Genomic DNA, 27,653 nt, shown 5'->3' with positions numbered 1-27,653 from the left:
CCCCGAAGCTATTAAAGAAGTTTCACACAGAGTATCCTAACAAGCCTGACTAACTTTTATACCTGTTTTGTTTTCTTTCAGGTGGATCTCTCTTATTTTTAAGGGGGCAGGATGTCAGAATCCAAATATATTCCATCTCTAGTTATCAACTATGAAAAACCGCATTTCTGCCTGCTCTGGATTCTGTCATACGATGAAGAGAAGGGGGTGAACAAAGGGGCTTTATGGCCCTCACTTCCTTCAGCCTACTTCAAAGGGACTGGATGTGGATATCACCAAAAGGACTAACAATAACAATGGGGGTCATTAGCTTTCATGTAATCCTTTCTGAAGTCTCCTCCCAGCAGTGAGGAAAAGGGGGTGAGAATGTAATGCCTGGGATTGTCGCTGGGAGAAGGGGGTGATGGGGTGTGGCTAATGGGGGATCCCTTAAAACCTTGAATGAGAGAGCTTGGGCCCAAGTCCTGTCTAGAACGCCTGCATCCAGCTTTCTCTTAATAAAGATGCCTGTTGGAAGAAATATTCCAGGAGTTCTGTCTTCTTAAGATGCAAAGTGGGGTGGGTCCTTACACCCAGTGTTGTTTTCTACGGTTAAATTGAGTTCTTGAGAAAAGTCCTTAGTGTCCTATTGCCTTTGGATAGTGCCGGGCATTCACAGATCCATGTGTGTGTGCAATGAGTTGCAAGTTTTCCGGTAGTCAATCCAAGTTGTATCAGATTGGCCTGTCTTGACCAGGCATGTCCAGCCCACTGCCACTGGTTGCATGTGGTCCTGGACAGATAGTAATGCAACTTCACAAGATCATAAACTTTTAGCATTATTATATGGTTTTATATTATAAAACTGTATTATATATTTTATATGTGGCCCAAGACAATTCCTCTTCACTGAGTGCAGCCCAGGCTAGACCTTAAGTCTTGGGCAACTGCTCTATCTTATGAGCAATTTGTGTTTTGAGCCTCTGTTGTTGTTCCCAATGCCCTTCTGAGCTGTGCTGATATACTGGCTCTTTTGGTCCTGTAGCTTAATGGCCATAATGCCTGATAGGACTTCTTGTAGAAAGTTGTAGGGAGGCAGGTTATTGACTGATAGTTGGCTAGTGCTGTTCCCTTATGGGAGGTTTTCATGATCAGTACTGAGTTAGTCACTCTGGGTGGGAGCTTGCTGCTGGCAGCTAGTTCATCTGTGCTGCTAGACATTTATCCACTGCTTTAGTTTCTTTAGCCAGTAAGTGTGGATTATGTCTGGGCTGGGTGCTATCCAGCTCTAGTTCTTAATCCACTGTTGAGTGTCTGCTACTGTGATGGTGACTGTGACTGTTCTGGGAGATTATTGTGGTCTGCTCTCAGGTCCTACAACTTTTTGCACTGATGTTATGTATCTGCTCTTTCTCCCATATGTCCTTCCAGTACAGTTCAGTTTCTGCTATGGGTGGCTCTTGTGTTATTGTGTTATTGCACTGCAATTGGGAATGCCCTTTGGATAGTTCTTTGGAAAAAAAGACATTTAACTTCTTGGTCTCTGCTTCTCTGATTTATCTCCTTAGCCTGGTATGCAGTGCTATGAGCCTTTGTTTAGTAGTTTCGAGGCCTTCAGATGGAGTCAGGCCCTTGTATTTTTTCAGTAGCCGAGTTTTATCCTTAATCTTTATACCTTTCTATAATTCCACCAACTGACTAACCTCTTTCCAAGTTGTCTTGATATTAACCTCTAACCTTATTTTCGGGGGTGGGGGTGTACTGCTGTTCTGATTGTGTAGCCTGTACCAGTTCATTGGTTTGAGTTATGCGGTAGTAGGGATTTCATGATTCTTTTGGAATCTTCTAGCATACTATCTGATGGTACTCCTCCCCTGGTAACTCACCTTGAGGGTTGGTTGTAGCTAGTTTATCAATGATCTTATATCTCATATCACCTACTGTGCTCTGTAACAGAGGCAGTGGCAGTGACGTTCCAGTTCCAGGTGTGGCTGCACATCCAGTTGTTCTTCTGAGTCTTCTTGAGTCTCTCTCGCTCCCCCTTTTATTGCTTTTGTTACAGAAGAAAAATGAGCATTCTTTATGTTGGATTTGCAGGGCTTATAATTTGAAAAACTTAAATATTCAATAAATCATTGCAATTTTCTTTTAATATAGAGCCATTATACTGAAAATTCACATGATGATATTGCAACCAATCGATTTAAAAGACCAATTGAAAATCCTGAAACAGTTCAAAGACCCTTCAAGGTATAAATTTAATTTTACTGAATTGTACTGGATCAGTAGAATTACTTTTCTCTTTACAATATAGTTACACAGTTGAGTATTAACACAGACAATAGAAGGTCATTATAACTAGAATAACTGAATGAACTATATTTTCTAAAAATTTTAGTTTCCTCCTGTAAGAAAAGTGCTATGGTCCTAGGAAAATATTCCTGTTGCAGAAGCACTTTGTTTAAAAAATAAATATACCTTGTATCTCCTACTATCTGCTATGAGTTGTAATGCACGAATCTAGTGAGTTTCTATTCACAATAGGAAAATAGATATCTAATTAAAACTGGAACAAGTTTTTTTAAAATTCAAAACTGAATCATTAAGACAGAGTCATTAAGCAATATAAAATTGTTCTGAGACTCTTATGCTGTCTCCCAAAATAAACATAATTTAAATAAGCTATTACATTGTCCTTTGTCTAATGGAAATTATTGCCAATTTAAAGATACACTGGTTTATGTAAATCTAAGTTTATTCCTTAGATCAGGGGTCCCCAACACCCGGTCCGTGGACTGGTACCAGGCCACAGCATGCCAGCAACTGGTCCGCACAAACAAGCAAAGCCCCATCCGAGGGTTGCAGGCAGCACAAAACCACGCCCCCTTCGGTCTGCGGAAAAACCTCTCCACGGAACCGGTCCCTGCTCCCCAAAAGGGTGGGGACCTCTGCCTTAGATTACGGAGAATGGGGATGAAAAAAGATCTTTTGGACTTTCCAGATATTTGCATAATATTTGTTTGTTTGTTTATTAAATTTATATAACTGTCCATTCAGTGCTACAACTCTGGACAGCCTGCAGCAATGGAAAAGCAAGTTTGACCCATTCAAATAAAAAAAACCTGTTATAACATAGGGTTTAGTTGGCATATAGGAGAATATATAAAAATTTATTCATCAGAAATATTGAATCTCTTAAAACTATTACAACTGTACAATCATTCTTAGCTATTGCTTTTGCAGTAAAAAAATACAGAACCTTTTAAATCCTAATGATTTATTTAAAGTTATTTAGAAATTTTATGCACGTGCATTCTCTTTCAGAGAAAAGCTTCATTTTTTAATCATCTTTTTCACAGATCAGAACTTTCTCATGAGAGGGAAATCTGCAATAAGGATTGCCAATATTAATTAGTAGTAATGGAGGTTGTAGAAATTAAAGTATGTTACTCCATATGCTGAGGCATTGTTCTACATTAGAAGAGTTCTTATAAGTTTGAGGTCTATGTAGCTTCCCTTGTTGTTTATCAGACTTTTTGTCCTTTCTGACTTTTTAAGAAAAAAAATTTTTAAAAGAGAAAGCATGTTACAAATTATTTCGCTGCAATGCCAGAAACTTTCTTTTTAAGAATACCTCTGGGCTTCTTTAGACAGTAAATATAATGGGTGGCTGCAGTTCACTGGTTTTTTTGGAAATGTGCCTACTTCCCCAAATGGATGAAAATAGGCAAAAGTACTAAGGAATTTCATACAGGAGAGATGGCAGTAGTACTTGATAAAATTATAATTTGTTATGTCTCCTAAGGTAGATGTTTTACAAGTAGGCAAAAATCAACCTACCCAAGCAGTTGTTTTGTCATAATATCTACATCATATTCTTTCAGTATTCAAATCTGCTATCCTGTGATGTAAGCCCTTCAGATTTCTTGTTTACCTTCTGACAAATCTTCCCTCTTCGAGGGAAATGGGTAGTCTAGAAATATGAAATAGAAATAAATAAATAAAAATTTTGAAGCCTTTGCAAGGAGACTTTTATATATGCACTAGTGTCTATGAAACTCTCTAAACATATGTGTGACAAACCAATATTTTCTCAAATTTTAATGATATTTAACAACAGCAGCTATTTTCAGATGTGTTGTAAATAGTATTTTTAGATGGTATTTAATGTTAGCCTATAATATCTGAACCTTTTAAATTTGGGGACGGAAAATTGGATTGATGGAGCTAAAGGGGTAGTAGATAAACCAACAAGAAGCAAAAATTAGGAAAGTTAGCAGATGATAATGGTTGGAAAACATTAGGATGTTGAGAAGAGGCCAACCTAGTTCAGCTAAATCATGTTCTATAATTATCATAATTATACTATATTTCCTAAATAATCAGTAATAAGACCAGTTAATCCTACATATTCTTGAAAATTAACGGCAATATTATACTTCTGAACTTCATTTTGTGTATTATGATTTCAAATCATAAGACACAAAGTTTCATAAAGCCTGTTTATTGTTAATGGGATGGGGAGGCTGTAAGCACTCAATCAAAGCCCCATTTTTATGTGTGTTGTGCTACACACAAAAGGGAAAGCTATCTCCCCTGCTGACCTTGATGTTTTCTTGAATAACGTTTCTCTATAGTATTCTAGCTAATGGGGTTTGGGGATATTTTTTTTAAAACGTTTTGCTCTTTTTACTAGAATATGGGCAGAAGCCTAACATTTTTCTTTAAAGTCATAATATGCGTGTGTATATACACACACATAAATGCATACACAAATAAAACTTACACTTAAAATTCTTGATTCTTCTATTAAGGATTATTTAGATAAGATTATGAAAACTATTACATGATTATTATTTTTTCTCAACAGTGCAGTTTTATTGATGGACGCCCCCACTTCAGATCAAATTTAGTACAAAAGGGCTTGTACATACAGGCTAAATATCAGCGGTTACGTTATGCTGGAGCAAGAGGAGTTACGACTTATAAAATCAGAGAAGAACTTTTGAGAAAACAGCAGGTAAATGAATTATTTTGGGTCAAAGTTTGAATGGTTGTCAAGAAAAATATAATTATGGTTAATGACAAGAATTCTACAAATAGATAACAAAATGAATTCTAAATACAAATGACTGTATAGATGACAACTATACCTTCACTGCAATCAAATCATGGCAAGTTCTACAACAATTATAATAAAACAGTTGTCATTATCTTGATAAATATAAAAGATAGAAATTGAAAGGCTTTTAAAAAAATATATTTGATTGATTTTTAACATAATCATCTTAATATTTGGTAAACAGCGTGTTATCTGAGTTAGTATTTAAAAAATAATAACAATTTCTATAATTCTATAGTCCATATAATGGCTTTGCTTGATTTTCTCTTCTTCCAATAATATTCTCTTTTGCCAACCTTAAATTAATACAGTTCGTATTATTTGAATAAATGACAAATATAGACATTTTTCTCATGCTTCTGCAAATAATAACCACATCAATATAAAGCTTCTTTTCTAATTGCCTCATCATAGATCCTGTTTACAGAATTCTTATTTAAATTTGTTTCCCCATAATATTCAATTCATTCTTACTGGCTAAGATTTTCTCAAAATTAGTTACACTTAAGTATTTAAGTCTTTTTTCTCATACAAGCCATCCCAACACTTTTACATTTCTCATATCTTAAAAAAAGAAAAAAAACAGAGAAAACATTTCTTTTATATAAACATCCCAACATTTTTATATTTCTCATGTCAAAAAACAAAACACAAAGGAAAAAAGAAAGAAAAAATACTGTTACTTGAGGGGTTCATCCCTCTTAAACTAATCTTCATTTATATACAAAATCTTTCTATTTCTTTAACCATATTCAAACAGATGCTTAATTTTTAAATATTCCCTCTGGTAATTCCAATCATCTAATTTCCTAATTATCACTTCAGCCCTTTTTTTTTTTTTACCAAACATCTTTCCTGATCAATACGCTTTGCTGAATCAAAGAATCTTTCCATAATCTTAAAAGTGTTGTTGCAGGTACAAAAGGCAAAACAGGTAAGATATTTTTAAAGGAAGGTTTCGCCCCTTCGTATTCATTGAGAATCTTTTCTTTCTTTCTTTCTTTCTTTCTTTCTTTCTTTCTTTCTTTCTTTCTTTCTTTCTTTCCTTCCTTCCTTCCTTCCTTCCTTCCTTCCTTCCTTCCTTCCTTTTTTCCTTCCTTCTTTCTTTTCTTTTCATTTCTTTTCTTAATTTTATTTATCATTTTTTGTCTCTCAAGTTCTTGTAGTTCTCCTAGCAGAGTCCATTTGGTCAAATCTTTTTTCTTGTCCTCAAACTTATTTTGTAATCTTAGGGTATAGGTTACCTTTTCCATGTCCAGTATTTCCTGTAAGTTTTTTCCCTTCTGGGTTAAGTCATACTTTCTTCTATTGTTAAGTTCCATCTTGAAATCTCTCTCCTCTGTCTCGTATTCAGTTGTCTGTTTTTTTTTGCTCACTCTCTGTTTTTATTTTCTGAGAATTATTGTGTTGTAAAGTTAAGTTGGAGATGTGTTCATTTATATTTTTAAAGTTATTTTTAATTTCCTCGTGGTTTGAGATCATTGTTGTTTGGATTAGTTGCAACATAGCATAGATCTCCTTCTAGAAAGTATTTGTTTTTTCTTGGTATATTTCTGCAGGTCTCTGGTTTTTCATGATAGCTAAAAATCAGGGTTTTCCTTTCTCTGCAGTCAGTTTTAGTCACAGTTGACTTAGTATATGTAATCCAGAAAGGTCAATTCTTTTTTTTAGAGTTTATAATTCCCACTTTGTAGAAAGCCCAAAATGTTTTCTTTCTTTTTTGTCACAGCTACTCTCTCTTATTAAGACATTGAAGGTCACCAAAACGAAGTTATCTTTTCCTGGTCTTTGCCAGTCCCTGTAATGAAGCAATTTCTGTTGTATATTTTTATCCACCACTAGATGTCAGCACCAGTCAGTAATAGACAATTGCTTACTTCTATTCTCATGATTTAAAAGGAAAATCTTAACAGGTTCCACCAATTTCAAACTTATCCAAATTAAGTCATATTCACTTCATTTCAGTATATTTCTGTTCCCCCTAAAAAGTTTAATTTGCCACTTCCATCTGTAGGAGGGTGGGGCAAAGATTTCCCCCCCCCTCTCACTTTCGGAGGCTTTTTGCTTCTTGGGTTTTTTTTTTTGTTTTTTTCCCATGAAATCAATTTTCAAGTAGAAGAGAGAAAATCACTGTTCTTACCCAGTTCCAAACACGTTGTTTACAGTCAGCTTAAAGTAGTGCTTTTGGGCTTCGGCTTCTTGTAGCTTGGGCTAGACTCTGCAGTTAAGCTAGCCTTTCTCCTGCTGGTTTCTGGAGGGCTTTTCCCAAACTGATTGGATCGACCACTGTCTCTCCGCAATCAGCGGGACTTCCTTCTTTGTTGCCTCTACGGCAGAGGTCCCCAACCTTTTGAGCATCAGGGATCAGTTACAGGTTTTTCCGTGGACCGGAGGCGGCATGGTTTTGTGTGCTGCCTACATCCTGCAGATGGGGCTTTGCTTGTTTGTGCGGACCAGTTTCTGGCATGCTGCAGCCTGGTACTGGTCCACGGACCGGGGGTTGGGGATCCCTGCTCTACAGGACAACTTCAGGCCCATTTAGGGTCCCCTAGCAGGCAGAAATTGGCTGTAGGGTGCAGAGCCCTGTGATCCCTTGGCTAGTGTGCTATTGCGCAAAACCAGAAGCCTGAAATTGAAAGGCTGTTTTTATTGTAACAATTACTTAAACGTTTTTGATGCAAGTATGAATTATAAGTACATACCATATCTTTGAGTATTCATTTATTACATTTATATTCTCTCTGTTAGAGTAGCAGCTTGATTTCATGATAATCGTGCAAGGTAGATTATGTGGGGGGGGGAATTCCACCCTCAACCTACTGTTTATTTCATGATTGCTGGTTATTTGTTTCTGAATATAGAAAGCTAAAATAATAGAAATTTGAACTGGCCAGGAAAAGTAGACTTCTTACACTTACCTGTTTTGATGAAGTGATTGCAGCTATATGGTCATCACCTGAGAATCAGTGTGAGAAACATCACTGGAGCTGCCTAATATGTTTATCTCTTTACCTGTAAACAGCCTTGCTATCAGAAAACCACTTTGTTAGTACATTTTGTCTCCTCTGCATCGCTATTCACAGTGCGGCATGAGATTACTTCTTATGTATTTTACTTTGTATTTGTGTGACCAACTCTTTTTTTCAGGATTTTAAGGCATTACACTGCCTTTATTCCTTCCTTAGATTTTAAAGCTAAAGGCTTTAATTCTAAGGGAAGAAAATATAACTCTATATAGCTTTCAGTAAATTATGGTTCTTCTGAGTTTTCTCCTTTTTTTTCTTTTTTTTCTGTTTTAGCAACAAGGAAGCAGTGAAAAAAAAGTTTATTAAAGTCAGTTCCATCAAGCATTACCTTTCCCATAGTCTTCCATCAGACATTTGAATTGATAATAGTATAGCAAAACACATAAGATCCTTACAGCAACCTGAATATTCTTTTTATTCTATATTATTCTTTTGCTGTTTTTTTAAAATATAAACTTAAAAGCATACTTATTTTTTATTGATCTATAGACAAAACTGGGATTCTTTCAGTTTAAAGTGTGGGCTGCAAATTAAATGTACAAATTAATAAGTATATCCATCTTTTAAAATATAGCACAGCTAGATGAGTTAGATTTTTTTTAAGCTGGGCCAAGTGATAGTCCTTTTCTTCCTTTTTGCTGACTAGAAAAAAAAAATCCTGGATTCACACATGATACTAAACTATAATGTAATTGGGTTGATTTTGGCAGCAGGTAATGAATGAAGTCATTAAAGCTTAGCATTACGTAGAATCCAAGCCACAATAGTTTATACAATAAACATGATTAAATCCTCATATAGTAAATGCAGTTGGGAAGAATGGGTTGGTTCACATTCAACATTAAGCCTTAAATTCTATATATAGGCCAATGATTGAGTTTTATCCATTACACTAAACCAAAACTACTCAAACATTATGGCTTAATATATGAACCCACCCAATGTGAATCTGCCTAAACAAAATATATTCTTTCCGACGGAATCCTACTTAACTAAACTAGTAGGAAGTACTTGAAATTGCCTTTGCCTTTCTTTCCAGGAAGGGTTAGTGCAGAATTGGTTTCTAGAGGCTGAAGCAGAAGCAGAAAAGGGTTTTATACAGCTGAGGACAATACATTTAGTTGACAGCATTTTACAGCATTGTTATATTTGTAAAAATAGAACTATTTAGGTTGAGTGAATGACTCTAAATAGGTTCTTAGTGTTTTCCTGTAGTTAGCATTCACAGTGTTTTATTATCAGAACCACTTTAAGCATCTATAACATTTCATTTTAAAATTAATGTACAGAAATAAAATATTGCTAATTGCAAATTCCAGAAGCCTAGCAATTATATAGGATTTCGAAGATACTTGGTACAATAGAATGTTTTTCCAATCCCTTTAGAGTTCTTTTGGGTGAAGTTTATGAGGATTGTTAAATGTAGTTAGGACTGGTAAAATTTGGAAATTCAAAATTAGCTTTAGAAAAGCTAAACAAATAAAAATATGAAGCGGCAGATTAATACTTTTCGCTAACAAATTAGAAACTTTTGTATATATTTAATTTATTTTTTATTCCTTTCACAGGAACTGGACATCTGAACTACAGTACTGCAGTAGATAACAAGTTTAATTATAGAAGTAACTGTTTGCATTAAATAATGCTATCAAGAATTGAAATGGAAAAACTTTTCTTGATAAAGATAATTTTATTTTTAGTAGTATAATGTTGCAGGTCTTTTCTACAGTTTTAAGAATGCTTTTCAAAAATAGCTTTCAACTGAACATTGTAGGATTGTCATTTTGTTCCTCGTAAAGAGAAGTCTGGGGAAAAAATCCCACCTGAAGGAAATCTTTATTTATTATCATTTTTCCTCTAAGCATGGTTTTGTTGCTAGGAGTTGTTATACATAAATTTATATGTTTAAAGTTTATTGCTTATATAATAAACAAACAAAATAATTACTTACAGCCTCTGATATACGAAGCCATATTTTGCCTTTCCTAAGATGTTCCATAGCATTATAGAAAAGGTGTACCTTTGGGTTCATGTACTTCTGATCTAATATGATGATAGGATCTTTAAGCATCCTCTCATCTACATACACAGGACAAGCAGATTCCACGTGGAAGAGATAGTCCCTGAGGTATTCTGGTGCTGAGTCGTATAAGATTTTATAGATCAAAACCAGCATTCCAGATTGAACTAGAAAACCCATGAATAGCTTCTATGATTACAAGATAGGTATTACATATAATGGCAATTTTTATCTGTCAGCATTCTGATTGCCATATTTAATATCATTTCTATCTTCCAGGTCATTTTCAAAGGTAATTCTGTAGAATGTGTTATATAATCTAACACAGGTAGTCCTTCTTCAAAGAAGACATATTGTTGTGCTGCTCATCTGTGAACACAGGTCGCTTTGCAATCTCATTCTGGAAGCCCAGAGTCTAGCACAATGGGAGCATCAGACATCCATGGTTAACAATAATTGTGGGTGTTATTCTGGGATTCCATTCATAATTTTCTATCAGTTTTTGGAAGACTCTGTCTTCAAAACTGGTATAGGCTTTGTGGCACAGTATTTGCCAATGGGTTCTGTCAGCAGCCGCAGCTTTTATTTCTCTTGGCTGGATGTCACAGTTGCATAGGGTTTCATTCACAGCATCTTTGTAGCACTTGTGTGGATGACCTTGAAGTCTCTTTTGGTCTCCAGTTCACCACAGAGCAACTGGTGAGGCATACAGTGGCCTTTCATTCTTATGTGTCCCAGATGTCTAACCATGTGGTAAAAGTGGGTGAGTTATCTCCAGGGCTTCAATGAAATTGCGGCACCAACCTATGCTGGAGGAAGATTTCCCAAGTCATATCTATTTACTGACTATTCCTATTCTATTCATGATAATCACCTGAAATAAAGAGTGATATCTCCCACACAATTCTGTGTAGATGTTAAATAGCAGTAGGGAGGTAGCTAAGCCACTTATATGGTATTGGAATAACCAAGGATCAGATTACATTTCTCTCACAGTTTCTGCTTCCTATATATAAGACAGTGCTTCAAGCAGTCAGTGGAATCAGTACGACCCTAATGCCTCCAATTTTTGGATGTCATAGTCAGTGGCATCAAAACTGCTGAGAGATGTACAATAACACCAAGGAAGAGACACTGGTCCTTCAGGTATTGACAAAAGTCATTCAATAGAGTGACCAGTGCTCTTTCTGACTTATGCCTAATACTTAATTTAGAATGGAAAGGAGCAAGAGAATCCATTTCAAGGTAAGATAGACTCTGTTGCTTTCAAGGCCAGTGGCATCAAACACATAATTTACCTCTTTAATGTAGCCATTCATATTCCTTCTACATTTCTGAAGAAACAAAGAATGCGAATCTAGCCTGAAGCTCATACTGCTGTGTTTATACACAGGGGCTTCTGTGGACACCAGCTATATGGAATAGGCACATAAGTTGCAGATCTTCTAAGTGACATTGCTAACTTGTGGGTGACTGTGTAAAAATCTCATTACTGTCTGCATGAAGGAAAGATTTGATGTCTCTCTAAACATTTCAAATAGAATATTAGAAATATATACAAATAACAGTTAAAATAGTTTATTTGCATTGTCACCAGAAGACAGGATTATCCTTCAACCATGTCCTGCTCCTTTGTGTTTTTCCAAACTCAATACTAGCTATGAGTATTACATTCAAAATATATTAATGATTTAATATATGTACAAGTAAACATGATTTTTAAAATATATTTTTAAAAATAATTTTATTAAAACCACTTTTTATAGGGTAGGAAGCATCTGTTACAATAAATCAGCATATTTATCATGTTAGGCTTCTCCTTGAGAAGCTAGGCTGAAAGCAAATACAGAAGAATCCAAGTAATAATTTATTGTAGCAAACCTAAAACTCATTATGAAAGAATTGAAGCAGGCAGTGAACATTTAATACAAGTTCTGTCTATAATAATGCTCAACTTTTTTGCATCTTTTTTGAATAGGAAAGTATATTTTAATTATGGTAAATGTAGTGCCGGGGTAGTTTACTTTTGCATGTGAGAACTATCATAGATCAAAGGAATAGTCTAATTTCCTTTCACATCTCAATACTTTGATCAGATATGTCTAAACATAACGGGTTCACTTATATTTTCCTGTTTTTGTCCTAAACATTGGTCTTGAGGCACCTGTTTGGTTATATAGTGTTACTGCTATGCACTCCTAGAATGGCTTTCAGGTTTGAAGAATTCAAAAACTATTTTTGAAGATTGCAGGTGCTTCTCTTCCATGAGTATTGTGGCTGTCAGAAGTACAGCACCAGACTGTCTCAAATCCCATGTTTATTTTCTCTTAATTAGTGGCTGATAAAAACAAAGTTGTGCGTTATCACGTTTTTATTGCATAATAAATTAACCTATAAGTACTTTTTTTAGTAAGTAGGGAAGCTCAGTGCTTTTGTAAGTCATGATTTTCCATTCCATTGCCATACACTAAATAAATTCCATTCCATTATATTTTATTATTATTAGATTTTTATCCCACTTTATCTACTATCGGAAGGTGCTGAACATTTGTAATATTTTTGTCTCTTCCCCACAACTGTCTGAGGTGCGTTGGGCTGAGAGAGAGTGACTGGCCCAAAGATGTATATTGTCCATTATTGAAACTTTGAGAAGAAAATGTAAAGAAACAAAGAAATAACTTGTTGAAGGAATGGATGGATGAATTGCCTGGCTGAGCAATTCTGGGAGTTGAAGTCCACAAGTCATAAAAAGGCCAAGTTTGAAGACCCCTGGTTTAGCCTCTCAAGGAGAAACTTAACATGATGTATATGCTGATTTACTGTAACAGTTCTTAGTCTACCCGTTACCAGTACTTTCGATTCCTCATTATTTACAGATGATATTTCTGCCTAGCTCTGATTCTAACTATAGTAACTTCAGTAGGTCTCCAACAAGAATCCTACCATCTGTTCCTTTTACTTGGTGGTCTATGATTTTTGCATGTAAAACAAAAGGTTCTGAACTGAAATATGGCTGTTAGAATACATTACTTTTTAGTGTTTTGAACAACAGAGACTGAGTACATGCTCAGGAGTACCCTGATACTAAAATATCAGCTCTGTGGACAGACATCAGGCGTGAGTGGGGTCTTTGATAACTAAGGAAAGGGGGCAATGGCAGCTTGGGATGTATGTGGTTAGTGATGGGAGAATAATGCTGATAGACAATAGTAGATAGTCAGGTGTGAATTCCTATTTATGACATTGGGCCTTAGCAATAAATTAGGAGTTCTGCTACTGTACCAGCCTCCCTGACTGCTCTGCCTGAGGATATCTTCAGGCTAATGGTGAAGTTCTTTGGAGGCAGTGCAGAAGTATCGCAGGCTCAACTGACACTTGTTCCAGGTTTTTGTCTCGGGGCATGATCTGGAGTTGGGGGATGTTGCTTTCTGGAGCTTACTTTAGCAACCCGCTCCCATTTGCAGGGAAATGTTGGCAATCCAAGTTAACATTGGTATTCTTGAATTGTGAGCTCTTAGGAAAGTATCCCCTCCTTGTGTTGCTAACAGCCATTTCCAGTGGGGAAAACAGGACAAAGCAGAGTGGAGGGAAATATTTCCCTTTGCTATATTTCCAGGGTCCCTACAAGAGAGCTCTTTTAAGGATTATGTATTAATAGAAAAGCAACTAAGCTACCTCTGTTCCTAAATGCTAAAGCTGTTGCACATAAAAAACGGAGGAGCTCTGATCAACTATCACAGCCATCATTTTGACAGTTTTGCTGTACTGTTGTCTGTGGATGGCTCCACTAAATGCAAACACAGGATAAACTGAGCCTGGTTTTTTCTCAGTCTTTTAAGTGGCCACAAACTACTAGCAAAAGTGGCATTTGATCACAAGGCAAGGAGGCATCGAGAAATGTTTCCCCTTTTGCATTTGAGCATCCAAGAAGGGACAGGAAAGGAGAAAGAGAAAGAGGAAAGACAAAGAAAAGGAAAGAGGGGAAGAGAGCAAGGAAGGAAAAAAGGAAAGAGGGGAAGGAAGAAAAAGGGAAGGAGAATGAAGAGGGAAGGAAAAAGAAAAGAGGAAAGGAAGAAAGGAAAGGAAGGAAGATAGATTATAATGAGAGGGAAGTCCTGCCATAGTTGGCCACGACCAGCCCTGCTGCCCTTTTGCCATCCCCTTGTCCCCTCCTCCTGACTCTCCTGGTGGTCTCCCATGCTATCGCTGAGGATGCTTTGTTACAAAGCCGGGTCTCCTTGCATGGAGAGGGAGTGGGCCTCCCCCTGACCCACACATTTTGCCCTCCTGCACACACCATGAGCCTGCACTGCCGGGGGTCCTCCACATGGCCCATGAACAAAGGAACCGCCACCGAATAAATTAAAACCAGTACTTTTTTCCTTTTTTTTAACGGTTTGTAACATTTTATTAGATTATGGAATAAAATACAAAAGCAAATAAGACACAGTGGAGAGGAAGAAGGGGAAAACTGAGGGGGAGAAGGGGAAAAGGCATTGGCTTCTGACTTCCTCTGTTGCAGTAGAATGAAACATTAACATCGAACCTCAACTTTTTACTTTTCCATAATACTGTATAAACTAGCCATTTCTATAACAACAAATGAATCTAACCAGTAAAACCCAAAATCTCATCCCTTTTTTTTCAGTGATCAAATTTTTGACACCTTGCTAAGCACTGGTGGTACTCGAATATTGTTGTGTCCTAAAATTGGTACAATCTGTGAAAAGGTTGAAAAGCCCTGGCCTAGAGCACTGCTGGCAAAAAACTTGGAGCAAACCTGACTGGACACAGGTAGCAGCCTTAATTAGAGCATATCTATCCTATTTCAATATGGGCAGCAAAAAAGACTCATTTCTCTGTCCTTATTGTGTCCTTTGGATTTTGGCAACCCAGTCCCTTTTGGGTCAGAAGGGATTGACAGAACATTTGTGAGGTTGTATGGACTATTGGCATTCAGTGAATAAAATCACTTGGATTCACTGTTAGACTCCAGCTGAGTAGGTTCTTTGGAGAACAGTGATGCATATTCATGTGATGTTATCCAGGCTGAGTTCAAGCATGTTAATCCCAAGGAAGTGAACAGGATCCTCAAGAGCTGTAAGTATGATTCCCTGTATATTGTATCCTTCTGATTGGTTAACATAAGTGGATCCACGTGTCAGTAAATTCCTCTTGGAAAGAGGGGACAGTTCCATCTGCTCTTCAAGACACCATCTTTGGATCCAAACAATCTGGATAATTTTTGTCCAGTCATTATCCTTCCCTTTTAGGGAAGGTTGTTGAGAAAGTGGTTGGCTTCCAGCTTCATAGGATCCATAGGAAGTACATTATATGGACCCTTTCCAATTGGAATTCAGATTGGGATGGCTTGGTCACACTTGTTGACTATGTGGCGAGTATGTGATGGGCTGGCACATCCTGGATCTCTCAGTGGCCTTCTGTACCATCACCATGGTGTCCTGGCTGTTAAGGCTGGGAGAGAGGGGCACCATTTGGCAGTGTTCTTCCAAAACTAATTTCATTCAGTGTTGATGGAAGAGATTTGATTGAGCTCTAGGCCTCTGCTTTGCAGGAAGCCTCAGAACTTATCCTTTTCCTCCTTATTCATTATTTACACCAACCCATGGGTGAGTCATCTGTTGGTACGAAGTATCACTGATATGCTAATAATGCCCAGTTGTATACTTCAGCCCTCAGCCATACAAAGGTTGTTGAGGTTCTGTCCCAATGTCTGGATATTGTGAAGGTCTGGATGGAGAATAGGTTGTATCTCATCCCTGCCAAGTTGTTTGATGTCCATCTTTGATTCTGGACAGGATAGCATTGCCCTGTTTAGTCTTTAGATCTTGGGGTCCTGGAGTCACAGCTCCTGCTTGAATAGTAGTGGCAACAGTGGTCAGGAGGACTCTGGCTCCGCTTTGTTTTATGCACTAAAATTGTTCCCCTTCCTGGACTGTTCATGATCACTCATGCCTTGGTGACAACCTGAATGGATTACTGCAACATATTCTACAAGTGGCTGCCTTCAAGACCATCTGGAAGCTGCAGCTGATTCAGAATGCAATTACAGGTACACCTTGGTATACCTACATTACACCATGGTTGCCATAATTACACCAACACTAAGCTGAAGTAGCCGCCAGTGTGCTTCTGGGTAGAATTCAACGCATTAGTTTTACCTATAAATCCTTGGCATAGGGGTGGGTTATTTATAGGATTTCTTTTCAGTTGTTGGACTGAAAGAGATGGGTAGGAACAAGGGTGTGCATCAGCCCCTGAAAAGAATATCATCTTATGGAACCTCACCCTTTCTGACCCAGTTCCTGTCCTCTGATACACTATAAGCCCCAAGATCAGATTGGCCCCGACCCTACCAGCTTCTCATAGAGACCTGGATTGCTCCAAGGCCTGGGGCTCAGAAGACCATTGAGTGGTCTTTCTTGATTGATTGTGCGGGTTTACACTCAGTGATCACTGTAGGTTTTTAGTCTTTGTTAAAACTGCTTTTTATTCCTTTAATCAACGTGTCCTGAATCGCATTCGCGAGATGGGCGGCCATATGAATCGATTTAATAAAAATCACAGTGAGCAACGCTTTCTCCCGGGTACCGCCGGATGCCCGAAGATCGGCCACGGCGGGGCATTCTCGTGCCTTTGCCCTGCTTGTCAGGGCACTGCCGGTCAGGGTCGAGTGGGTAGCTGAGCGCCAGTTCCCTTTGTAGTTCCACTTCCTACCTTGCCGCACGAAGGGTCTCGAGAAGGGCGACACCCATCCATTCAACCACCCCATTCCCTTGCAGCGAACCGTTCCCGCCGCCCCTTTGCTTGCGTTCCCGCCCTAACGCGCGCGCGCACACTCTCCCTCGCTGCTTCCCTTGCTCGCAGTTCCAGGTGGGACCGTTTCCCCCCTTTTCCTTTACGTTTCTCGCTGGCGCGTCAAGTGCTTTGTCGTCGTCCCCTGTTCTTTTTTTCTGTCAAGAAAAAAGTCCCCCCCCCTTCCTCTTTTCTTCGGAGGGCGGGAGAGTTTCAGAGCAGGAAATAAAATACAACAGTGCTGCTGTTATTGCAATGGGCACTGACTAGTCGAAAGGAAGCGAAGAAGACGTTGCTCTTTCTGCAATCGGAGAAAAGAAGCTTCCTGTAATTCATCTGACTCCATCGGCTCGGTTGCCTTTCACCGCCTCGCAAACCTCAAACTTTCACCCTGTCTGGCAGAGTCCAAGCTCGACATAAATGGGTAAGTGTGAACGTAGACAAAGCTTGGGGTATGTGCCTGTCTTTCTCCCCCTCCCTTTTTTTTTTTTTTGGCTGAGACTTGCTGCGTGGCTGATCGCGAGGCAGGCCGAACCGGGTGGTCGCTATTGCTATTCGTCTCTTGTGGCATATTATAATAGTAATGGCAAGTATCGTGAGGCGGAGTAGGACACATCCGAAGGGTGTGTCTTGTCTATCTCCCTCTGTCCGTTTGGGGAAGGGGAGAAGGGGCAACGTCAGGTCTGTTTTCCCACCTACCCCTAGAGACCTTTAATTGTCTGGTCTGCGCGCTGACTCTCTGGCCGGGGCGCTTGGAGGTTTAGGGGTGGCTGCTGGAAAGCCTTGAATGAAAGCCGGGGGCCAAATCCATCTCTTGTTATCACGCGCTGTCAAAAAAGCACCACCATCCATCCATAAACGGGGGATAGGGAGGGAATCCCTTCCGTGGCGTTGCCTTTACACCACGCGGCGTGGCTGCCATAGCGCCACAGACGGAAGACGGCTAGTTGGGGGGCGGGGGAGCAAGATGATGAAGTAGTAGAGAAAAGATGCCGGGGCCTGGAGCGCGCGAGCGAGCCGCCCTCTCTGGTATCCGGGGAGGGAGCGCTTTTCTTGTCAGTGGTGCGCGAGCGGGCACGCCAATGCAGAAATTAGCTTCCGTAATATGGCAGGAAATCGGAGGGGCGTGTTACCCATTTGACTTCTCTCTCTCTCTCTCTCTCTCTCTCTCGAATGGGAACTGTGGGCTTTTCCTCCCGCCCCCTGTTCCCGACACCGCATGAAATGTCTAGTTGGCTGCTTTAAACAACATCTCCCTTCCTCTCCCTTGTAGAGACGCCTAACGGGCAATTAGGAATCCACAACTTTGCTATAGCTTTCTTTGCGTGCCTACCTGAATCTGCTCCTTGGATGGAGTGGTAAGCTTTTGGAAAAGGCCGCAGCTGTTGACCCTTATTGATCTTGGCAGCCAGTCATCAAGAGGGTACTCTAGGGTTACGAGATGTTGTTTGAAACAGACTCACAGACTATCTTTCAAACTGTGACTGTGGATCATTAGAGCATTGGTGCTCTGGAATGTCTCTTCTCCCTCTTTTTTCTTCTCCATCAAAATTCTAGTTTATAATCTAATAGACATACTTGGTGAAAAAGATGCCTATTCAGAGAAGAGCAACAAAAAGGTAGTATTAAATTAATTTGGGACTTCTTGTATACTAACGTCTTCAGGAACTTGGTTGCAGAAAAGGTATGAGATTTGTTTGAGATCTTTTTTGTGGCATGTTAGCAAAATTAAGGCATGACTCAACTATTTATATTGTTATTAGGGTTCAAGAGAGGCAGAAGTAGCAGTGCCAGGCACTAGCTATCTGAAGGGCAAGGAGCCTGTTTCCTCCTGAAGAAGGGACTGCATTCACTCATTCTACTTGGGTTTTTTGTAAATACAATGACTCTCTGTGCGGCAAATATTCATACTGTTGGAAAGTAGAGTGTGCAGCTCTCTTGAAATAGTACAGTCAACTGATTACAGGATTTTTTTGGTTACGTGCACTAATTGTGCAGAATAAAATATTTCTAGAATTTCAAAGATAAAATATCAGTTTATTTTGGGGAATTATCAAGTATCATGTAAACGAGAAGGGAAGATGCTTAGGGGAAGAAGTTTTTCATGTTTTTAAAAAAATGTTTTCAACCATCCAGATTTCTATATGCATTTTATTTCTTGTGTCCTTTCATTTGCCTCTGTTTTTCACTGCTGAGCTTTAGATGATTCTGTGATAAACATTCATCCCCTGTGCTGTTACTGTATTTAAAATTTAGTTGGTTCAGTTAAAAGGACGAAGGCTTGCAAGGAGTTAATATGCAGCTTTACAGAATATGGCTAAATTTTTGTATTGTTCTAAACCAGTGGTTCTCAACCTGTGGGTCGGGACCCCATTTGGGGTCGATCGACCATTTCATGGGGGTCGCCAAGCAAGGCTGTCCGCCATTTTTTTTGTCCGCCATTTTTTCCCTTTTCTGGCGGGTGCCTTACCTCCCTTGGGCTGGGCCAGCTGGTGGTCGGCCTGCTCTGTCTCTGCCGCTTGCCAGCTACGCCTCGGCCAGCGCAGGGGGCGGAACCACGCATGCGCGGCGCTCCCGGGCAGGGAAAGTCCTCGACTTACGACCGGTTGGGTAGTCCTCGACTTACGACCGGTTTAGTCCTTGACTTACGACCAGTTTAGTCCTCGACTTACGACCGGTTTAGTCCTTGACTTACAACCGGTTGGGGTCGCGGCATTAAAAAGGTTGAGAACCACTGTTCTAAACCATAATGTGGTTTATTTGATTGCAACAAATTATTGTGTGAACTGATTTTCTAATTTTTAAACTATTATTTTTAACTTCATATGTTATATAAAGCAAGACAAAATATATTTAAAACAAAACATTTAGCATAACAAAGTAATGTGTATGCAATACACATTATTTGTATGTGATACAAATGTTCCCTGTGTGGTTAGTATGAAAGAGAAACATGAAATACACCTTCTAATATTCTGCTGCATAGTTTCATTTGTGGTCTTAGAATCACTCTTCATCAGAACTACACTCTCCTTGGTATTTTATATTATGTAGTTGGATGCATGATGGGTGATATTTATGTTTTTTGTTGATTGGTCATGAATGGACTGTCTTGACATTTGTTATAAATTTGTATTTATTACTGAGTGTATTTTTTTTACTTTTTTATTTTATTGCTAATCACTCAGAGTTGTATGAACTGTGTGATATGTAAGTATTATTAAATAAATTTGTACGCAATACCCACACAGGGGCCTTCTTAAATGTGGTTTCTCATTAAGTTCCAACCATCTTAAACCAGAATTTCAGCCTAATAATTTGTCTAAGACCCACTTCTGTATCCATGCTTTTGATTTCTTTTGATGTGTTCAGCTTGAATGTGTACAACTTCTTAGCGTTCTTTTAAATATTTGGGCTTAATATATTGATTGTCTGTAGACTACTCTCTTATAATTCATACATAATAATCTTGGTCCTCAGACTACGAAGTTTACAAAGGTTCTGTAAACTTTTTACACCCTGTAAATTTTCTTCAAATATATTGACCACTCTCTTAGAAATATGAATCTGAACTCTAAGAATATGAGTACGATTGAAGAATACATCTCACATCTTGATCCCAGTTTCATTGCATGAAAAAAAATACAATATAGCTAGTCCTTGATTTATGACCATAATTGAGCCCAACTGAAAGCTCCAAATTTCTGTTACTAAGTGAGTTGCACATGATTTTACAACCTTTTTTTTACCACAGTTAAGCAAATCATTGCAGTTGTAAAGTGAATCATGTGCTCATTAAGTGAATCTGGCTTCCTCCATTGACTTTGTCAGAAGCTGGCTGGAAAGATTAGGAATGGTGATCATATGACCCCACAATAACATGCTGGTTGCCAAATGCCCAAATTTTGATCATGTGACCCTGGAGATGTTGCAACAGTTGTAAGCGAAAATGGTCATAAGTCACTTTTTTAATGATGTTGTAACTTCAAACAACCACTAAACAAATGGCTGTAAAATAAGCTACCTGTAGTACTTAATAGGTAAATGTTATTAGGTAGTCATTGGCAGAAAGATTTCTCACATACCAATAGAGCATACAACCTATATTTAGATTTTAAAAAAATCAATATATGTATAGGTATAATGAAGTGTGGACCCCATAACCCTAAAATTGGAAAAAGCTGTAACAAGAGAAGTACATTTTTCATGCACATATGTCTCTAATAGGTATGACATAACGTTTCCTTTCTAAAATTGTATTTAGATTACAAAATAAATTTCCTGCTATTGCATACATTTTTATCTTTGATTTACATCTTAAGTGCAATCTGATGTGCTATTTATTTTTGCTATGGGATGGGAACATATAACACATATATGTCACAGTATTCTTGATTTTGATTTTGGTGGCGCAATGGCTCAGTGGTTAAGGTTCGAGACCCAGTGCCGCACAACGGGATGAGCTTTTGTCTTTGCCCCAGCTCCTGCCAACCTAGCAGTTTGAAAGCATACAAACCCAAGTAGATAAATAGGTACCACTTTGGTAGGAAGGTAACAGCACTGTGACATCATGCTGGCCATGGAAGTGTCTTTGCATAGTGCTGGCTCAATGGTCTTGAAACGGAGATGAGCATCCATAGTCAATGACTAGTGGAGTAAAATCTGCAGAGACCCCCTTTTTAAATGTTGATTTTATTGATTCTCATTCAGATGAAAAAAAAAGAAAGGGGATAGAGCATAATATAGAGACTCAACTGGGAGAAATACAGAAATGACTCACACAAAAGAATCAAGCTATTTGATTAGGAAAGACCAAAACAGAGACAACAATCCCCCCAAGTCTTAGTTTCTAGCTAAGGCAGTGTTAGGAAAAGTTTTTGCCTGATCTCATAGGATGAACCTGAGTTTTATCAGAATCCATTTACATAGTCCATCCATTAACAATTCTAATGAGTGCAAACCTCTTCACAATTTAATGGCCTGTATGTATTTTTCTAGAACCCATGTTATTTTAAATAACATTAAAGCAGCTTAATATATTACTGTTTCCAATACTGGGAGTCTTCCTACTCTGAGAGTCAGAGGATGTTCAAAACATAGGAAATGTATGCAGGAGGGCAGGAAGGTGGATCTTGTTTAAGAAAACTAGGCTAGTATAGCAGTTCTTATCATTTGCTTTTACACTAAAGATACTGTACATATAAAATTAGTTTTGATTACTTGGATTCAATATTGGGTCTTTGTGTAATATATATAATTTTAAGTTAGCTTGGAAGAAAGGATTTGCTTTATAAGCAAAATTACATGTTTCTAAAATACTGGATTTTGTTTGGAGAAAGAAATGGAAAATTTGAATTAACAGTTGTTGAGGGTACTATTCAGCATGTCCAGGTAGTTGGCTGAAATAGTGTCAGAGCAAATATTCTGCTACTAGGTTAAATCCAGAAACGTAGTTTGATACTTGAATTCATTTGGACAACAAAATTGATACTCTTTAGAGTCGATTTCTTCCCAGGATTGATTGTTTAAACATATGTGAAGAGGTTTTAGTCCATATTGAAGATGTATAATAGATTTTGCTTGTGTTTTGAGGTGCTGAATCACAACTTAGGTAGTGTTAAAATAATTATTTTACTGTGCATCCATTTCTTAAGTATTAGTATGCTACGTGAATTGACCTTATTCATAAAGCTGAAAATGTCTGAAAGACCTTCTAATCCAGTCTAGCTACCTACATTAGGCAGCTTATTTACTTATCTGTTAGGGATCAACTCATGACATTCCTAGCACAATAAGGTTTAAGCAAAAAAAAGTTGTAAAATGGAATGATGTAGAATAGTTTTTCTTGCACTCTGGTTACCAGAAACATCTATTATTTCAATCTACTAGTCAAATGAAACTTTTAAAGTTTCTAAACTTGATTTGACATTAAATCTTATCTACATAAGCTACAGTATGATATGACATGCCAATACAACAGATGCTTCTTGTGAACTGCGTTTAGTTTCCATTAGATTCAAGGTGCAATTGAGAAGTTTCTAACTTCGCTATTCATTCACTATGCCTTTTGCAAATACAAAAAACAATTTGTCTCAGAGATAATTGTGATTTCTCTGCAGTTCATTTGCTGATTACTGTGCTACAGATATGCAAAAGAACAAATATGTTTCAGACTGGACTTTGATTTTGTGCTGTTTCTAAAACTCCATTGTCTATGTTTTCTCCTCTGTCTTGAGCAATGGCAAATAGGCATTTACAACTCCTGAGGCCTAGCAATAAGCTCAGGAATTAAAAGGCTCTAAAGATACCTCCATACAGATTTGAATTAAGTGCAGGTTAAATAGCATGACAATTAAATAAATATGTATCTGATTTGAAATTTGTACTCAAAGCTATTCAACAATACCAGTCTCTTATTAGATTTGAGTTGAGTTGTGAAATGAAGTGGCACAAGTTATATTCCTGGGCATTTTTTAAATTAATTATTTAGATCAGGAGAGAATGCTTATCAAATTTGAAATGACACAAAATTGTGTGAAATAGTTAATACTCTAGAAGATAGCAATGACATTCAAAATTATCTTGATTTGTTAGCAAAATGGACTTCAATGGAATTCAATAAATGTATATAACATTTATCTAGAAATGGCAATCATACATGTAAACTTAATGAATATTGGCTTGGCAATAATATTTGCAAAAAAATCTTGAGGAATAGTAGTTCATTAAAACCAAATTTGAGTTGGCCATATGATAGGGATGCAAATAAAAAGGTAAATGCCTTCTTAAGATGTATCAACAAAAATATCATTTTAAAATCGTAAGTAATTGTTCCCACCTTAAACTATTTCTCTTAAGTTGCATATTTTAAGGGGGATTCTGAAATGGGCTCTTAGACAGGCAACAGGATTCTCCTGTTATTAGAAACTAAGTTAAAAGAAGAAGAATTGAAGGGAGATGTTTAGCCTTGAAGAGAACAAGGGTTCAATAACACTTTTGAAGTACTGAGAGGACATCACATGAAAGATCAGTGTGTCCTCTGTATTCTATAGTACAGAACGTAAGAATAATGGATTTTTTAAAATGAATGTTTAGAAAAACATAAAAAAAAACAAGAATAGATAACAGTGGAGCCAATTATCCAGGAAAAGTGATAGATTCCCTTTCACTTAGTAGTTCAAGCAAAAGCTGGACAGCCATTTATCTCACATGACTTAATATGAATTTCTGTGTAGAGCAGAATTCAGTAGTCTAAGTGGTTTTCCCCAATTATTAGCAATTGTGTAAATTGAATCCTCCATATTAGTTGTTCATCAAGACACTGTTTATGCAGTTTTGTACTATCTGATTTGACACATAAAGAATAAAAAAATAAAACAAAAAGGCAATTGAAAGCAATTAAACTCTGTATCAAAACCCAGAGTCTGTAAGACAAGGATTCAAATCTTTCTTAGGAACAATATTCAGTGGGAAAGGAGGAAGAAGTTTCCTTTATCTGGGAAGGAAAGAAAATGGGATGAGTAATAAGAAAAATCAAAAGTTTATTCAGATGGTTTGTATTGGATTGTTTTAATTTACTTTTAAATTGGTCTTGAATCCTAATACAGATTATGTATAATAAAGTATGTACTAGGTGAAAAGAAGAAACTTTGTTGTGAAAGATACTTTCTTGTCCTTGAGACCCAAAGCATTTCATATCAGATCAGTTTATTACAGCCAAATGGCCAGAAACAGTAAAATATCTAATTGTAGGCTACTTAGATACATATATAAAAATGCACTGAGTATGTTCTAATGATGAGTAAGAACACATATAATAAAATTAATTTAATGATTATTAAAAAGATCTAAAAATATTTATCTTATTTATGTTTCAATGAAATGCACAGAATCTAGCCACCTGCACCGAAACCACAGCCTGTTTGTCCTTAAGCAGCCACTGGAGATAAGTAATGTCAGAATGGCCAGGATACCTATTGACTATTGGGAGGATAAGGTTTTTTCAAATATCTCTATAGAAAGAACATCGAAGGAGTATGTGTCCAACGGTCGCCACCTCTCCTGAGCCACAGGAGCAGAGTCTTTCAGTCAATGGTATCTTGCCGTATAGGACAGCTGATGGAAGCGCATGGCACTGTGCGAGCAAAAATGCTTTTCGGTGGTTTGCTGACTCCAACTTGCTAAGATAAGTGGCAAGAGTAACAACATATCTAATAGAGTCTGGAGCCAGAAACAGCAGAGCTATCCCTAAGTCTGCTTGTCTCTCGATGTCTTCTACCGTTTTTTACAAGGTTTGTTTTGCTTGGTCGTAGTCCAGTTTGAGTATTGAGGCTGAAGAGAAGCCTAGTTTGGCAAGGTTGGACTCAACTGCCTTGATCCATGATGAGGAAAATTTGTCTTGGAGGATTAATGGAGCAAGGCTTTGCGGAAAGAAATTAAGCTTTAGCCAGATATTTAAAGAAGCTACACAGATTCTTGCTTCAACTTTTATCAATCCTGTCTCCAGGTGCAGAAGTACATTTGAGATACAACGTGGCATCTGGAGAATTGTTCTAATAAATTTGGATTGAACTCTTTTCAATGGTGTGAAACAAGAAGCTGAGGGTCCGAACAAGGTCCCGTAGAGAAGCTGTGCTAGCGATTTGGCCAGAAAGAGCTTAATTGCGGCTGGAACATAGTGTCCTCGCTTTGTGCAGAAAAATTTGAGGATGGTGTTTGGTGATCTTTGGCCAGAGGCAGCTGCATATTCTCCATGTGCTTTTCTTGAGCCAGTAGCATGTATGATCACCCCTAGGTATTTAAAGGTGGTTATCTGCTCTATATTATGACTATTAAGATACCATGAGTAGAGTTTTGGCCTTTTTTGCAAAAGCCATAACCTTTGTTTTCTCGTAATTTATGTCCAGTTTATTGTAATTACAATACTGGACGAGGGCTTGCAAGGCTCTTTTAAGGCCTACTAGTGTCCTGGAGAGGATCACAGCATCATCTGCATAGAGCAGTAGGGCAATGCTTCAGTCACCTATTTTTGGGGGGTGGTAGTTTGGTTTATTTAACCATTTTACCAGGTCATATAAAAATTGAAAAGCAAGGGGGCCAAAATGCACCCCTATTTAACACCCTTTTGAGTTTCAACTGACCTCAAGAGGGACCCTTGCATATTGCACCTCACCTTGAGGGATGTTTTAGTATGTAAGGCACGTAACAGATGGAGAAGCCTGTGATCAATTGAAGCAGCTTCCAGCTTCTCCCATAGGTTAGTCCTTGTAACCGTATCAAAAGCTGCCTTGAGATCTATAAAGGCAGCGTATTAAGAGAACACTTTTTCATAAAGGAATTAGTATAATACAAAGAACTTTCAAAGGATATATATTTAGCATGTTTCCTTCTCTTTGCTCAAAGTTTTACTCCAAAATGTTGTTTACTACAAATTTTCATATTAAGGAACTTCTGTACTTTTGAAAGCAATTCATCAGATAACAGAATATGGGGTGGGGATATCATCCATCCCCTATAACTTCATTGTTATATAACTGGCTGTCAATGAGCTTTCAAAGACTGAGAGTTCTGCTAAGTCAAGAACATTGCCAACTTCATAGAATAGCAGTTGGAGGAATCCACACATATTCAGCATAAGTAGAAATTGCATCATTAGAAGACAGCAGTATACTTTATCTTGGAAGAAAGGATATCTGCAGTCTCTCTGAAAACATTACCCATAGTGTTATACCTATACTAAAAGAGATACTGATCTTGTGAAACTATGATCTCATTATGCTTTTACCAATCTACTACTTTATCTTCAGGAGAAAAACATTGGATTATGCTGCCATGATCTTGTGTCTAGTTCAGTGATGGCGAAACTTTTAGAGACCGAGTGCCCAAAAACGCCCTCCCCACTTCTGTCCCCACTCCGCCGTGCCCGCTGGGCCACCCACTACCTCCACGGCCTGCCACAGATCACCCAGGTAGTCCAGCACCGCCATGGCGGCCACGCCCTCTGCCCGTGCCCTACAGCATCATCTGCGCGCGATGGGGCACAAGGGCGGAGTCTTGTCCCCACTGTCTGGCTATGCTGCTTCGCGGTGGGCCGTGCCCGGGGGCGACTCTCTGGGGGGGCTGCTGTGTGCATGTGCCCACAGAGAGGGCTCCGAGTGCCACATCTGGCACGTGTGCCATAAGTTCATCACCACTGGTCTAGTTTCTTGTTTTGAAGTTAGTATTTTATGTGTTATTTTATACAATATTTTTAATTCCATTTAATGTAGATGTTGCATTTTTCAATTTTTATGTAAAGTATTTTTGGTTAAAATACTAATGCAATTCCAAAAGTAAAGGAGAATTTTCTTTTCAAATTTCAGCTAATTTCATGAATATATGGCTAACTATTTATTTATTAATAATACCCAATCCAATAAACTCTGGGCAACTCACAAATAAAGAACAACATAGTTAGGACCTATTTTATTGGTTTGCTCCAGATATCTGATGGATTTTACAAAGTTCCAGAAGGAGCTTGGGGCCGTTCCATGGATATTGATACACAGTTCAACTGAGGCTTTAGTCACCACTTGGATTGAGAGTCTCACAACAGCCTTGGATCAAATTGTGGTTTTGCAGGCTCTCTCTGCATGTAAATCCTAGAAAGCCCTTTGATTTTCTGATGTGCTTTGGGAGTTGAAGCAGTGTA

At 38.0% G+C, this 27,653-nt stretch overlaps 2 protein-coding genes across 4 annotated transcripts in view; both read left to right on the top strand.

Annotated features, from left to right (window-relative positions):
- Positions 1 to 10,062, top strand: part of BCLAF3 (BCLAF1 and THRAP3 family member 3) — a 66,407-nt gene extending 56,345 nt beyond the window's left edge. The window contains exons 10-12 of one of the 3 annotated variants that reach the window (XM_015825330.1): positions 2,137 to 2,229; positions 4,850 to 4,999; positions 9,696 to 10,062. In XM_015825330.1, the coding sequence (XP_015680816.1) occupies positions 2,137 to 2,229; positions 4,850 to 4,999; positions 9,696 to 9,710 (258 nt within the window). In that variant the 3' untranslated portion in view covers positions 9,711 to 10,062. Of the gene's footprint in view, positions 1 to 2,136; positions 2,230 to 4,849; positions 5,234 to 9,695 lie in introns of those variants that run through there. The other 2 variants (XM_015825324.1, XM_015825337.1) reach the window with 2 other exon arrangements.
- Positions 10,063 to 17,103: 7,041 nt separating this feature from the next.
- The window catches only part of SH3KBP1 (SH3 domain containing kinase binding protein 1), a 196,218-nt gene continuing 185,668 nt past the window's right edge, over positions 17,104 to 27,653 (top strand). The window contains exon 1 of the mRNA XM_015825255.1: positions 17,104 to 17,387. Within this exon, the coding sequence (XP_015680741.1) occupies positions 17,384 to 17,387 (4 nt within the window). The 5' untranslated portion in view covers positions 17,104 to 17,383. The remainder of the gene's footprint in view (positions 17,388 to 27,653) is intronic.

Source organism: Protobothrops mucrosquamatus, unplaced genomic scaffold (assembly GCF_001527695.2).
Source record: "Protobothrops mucrosquamatus isolate PMUCROS unplaced genomic scaffold, P.Mucros_1.0 scaffold_198, whole genome shotgun sequence".
Lineage (NCBI taxonomy): Eukaryota > Metazoa > Chordata > Lepidosauria > Squamata > Viperidae > Protobothrops > Protobothrops mucrosquamatus.
This window is presented reverse-complemented; position numbering and strand designations above follow the sequence as displayed.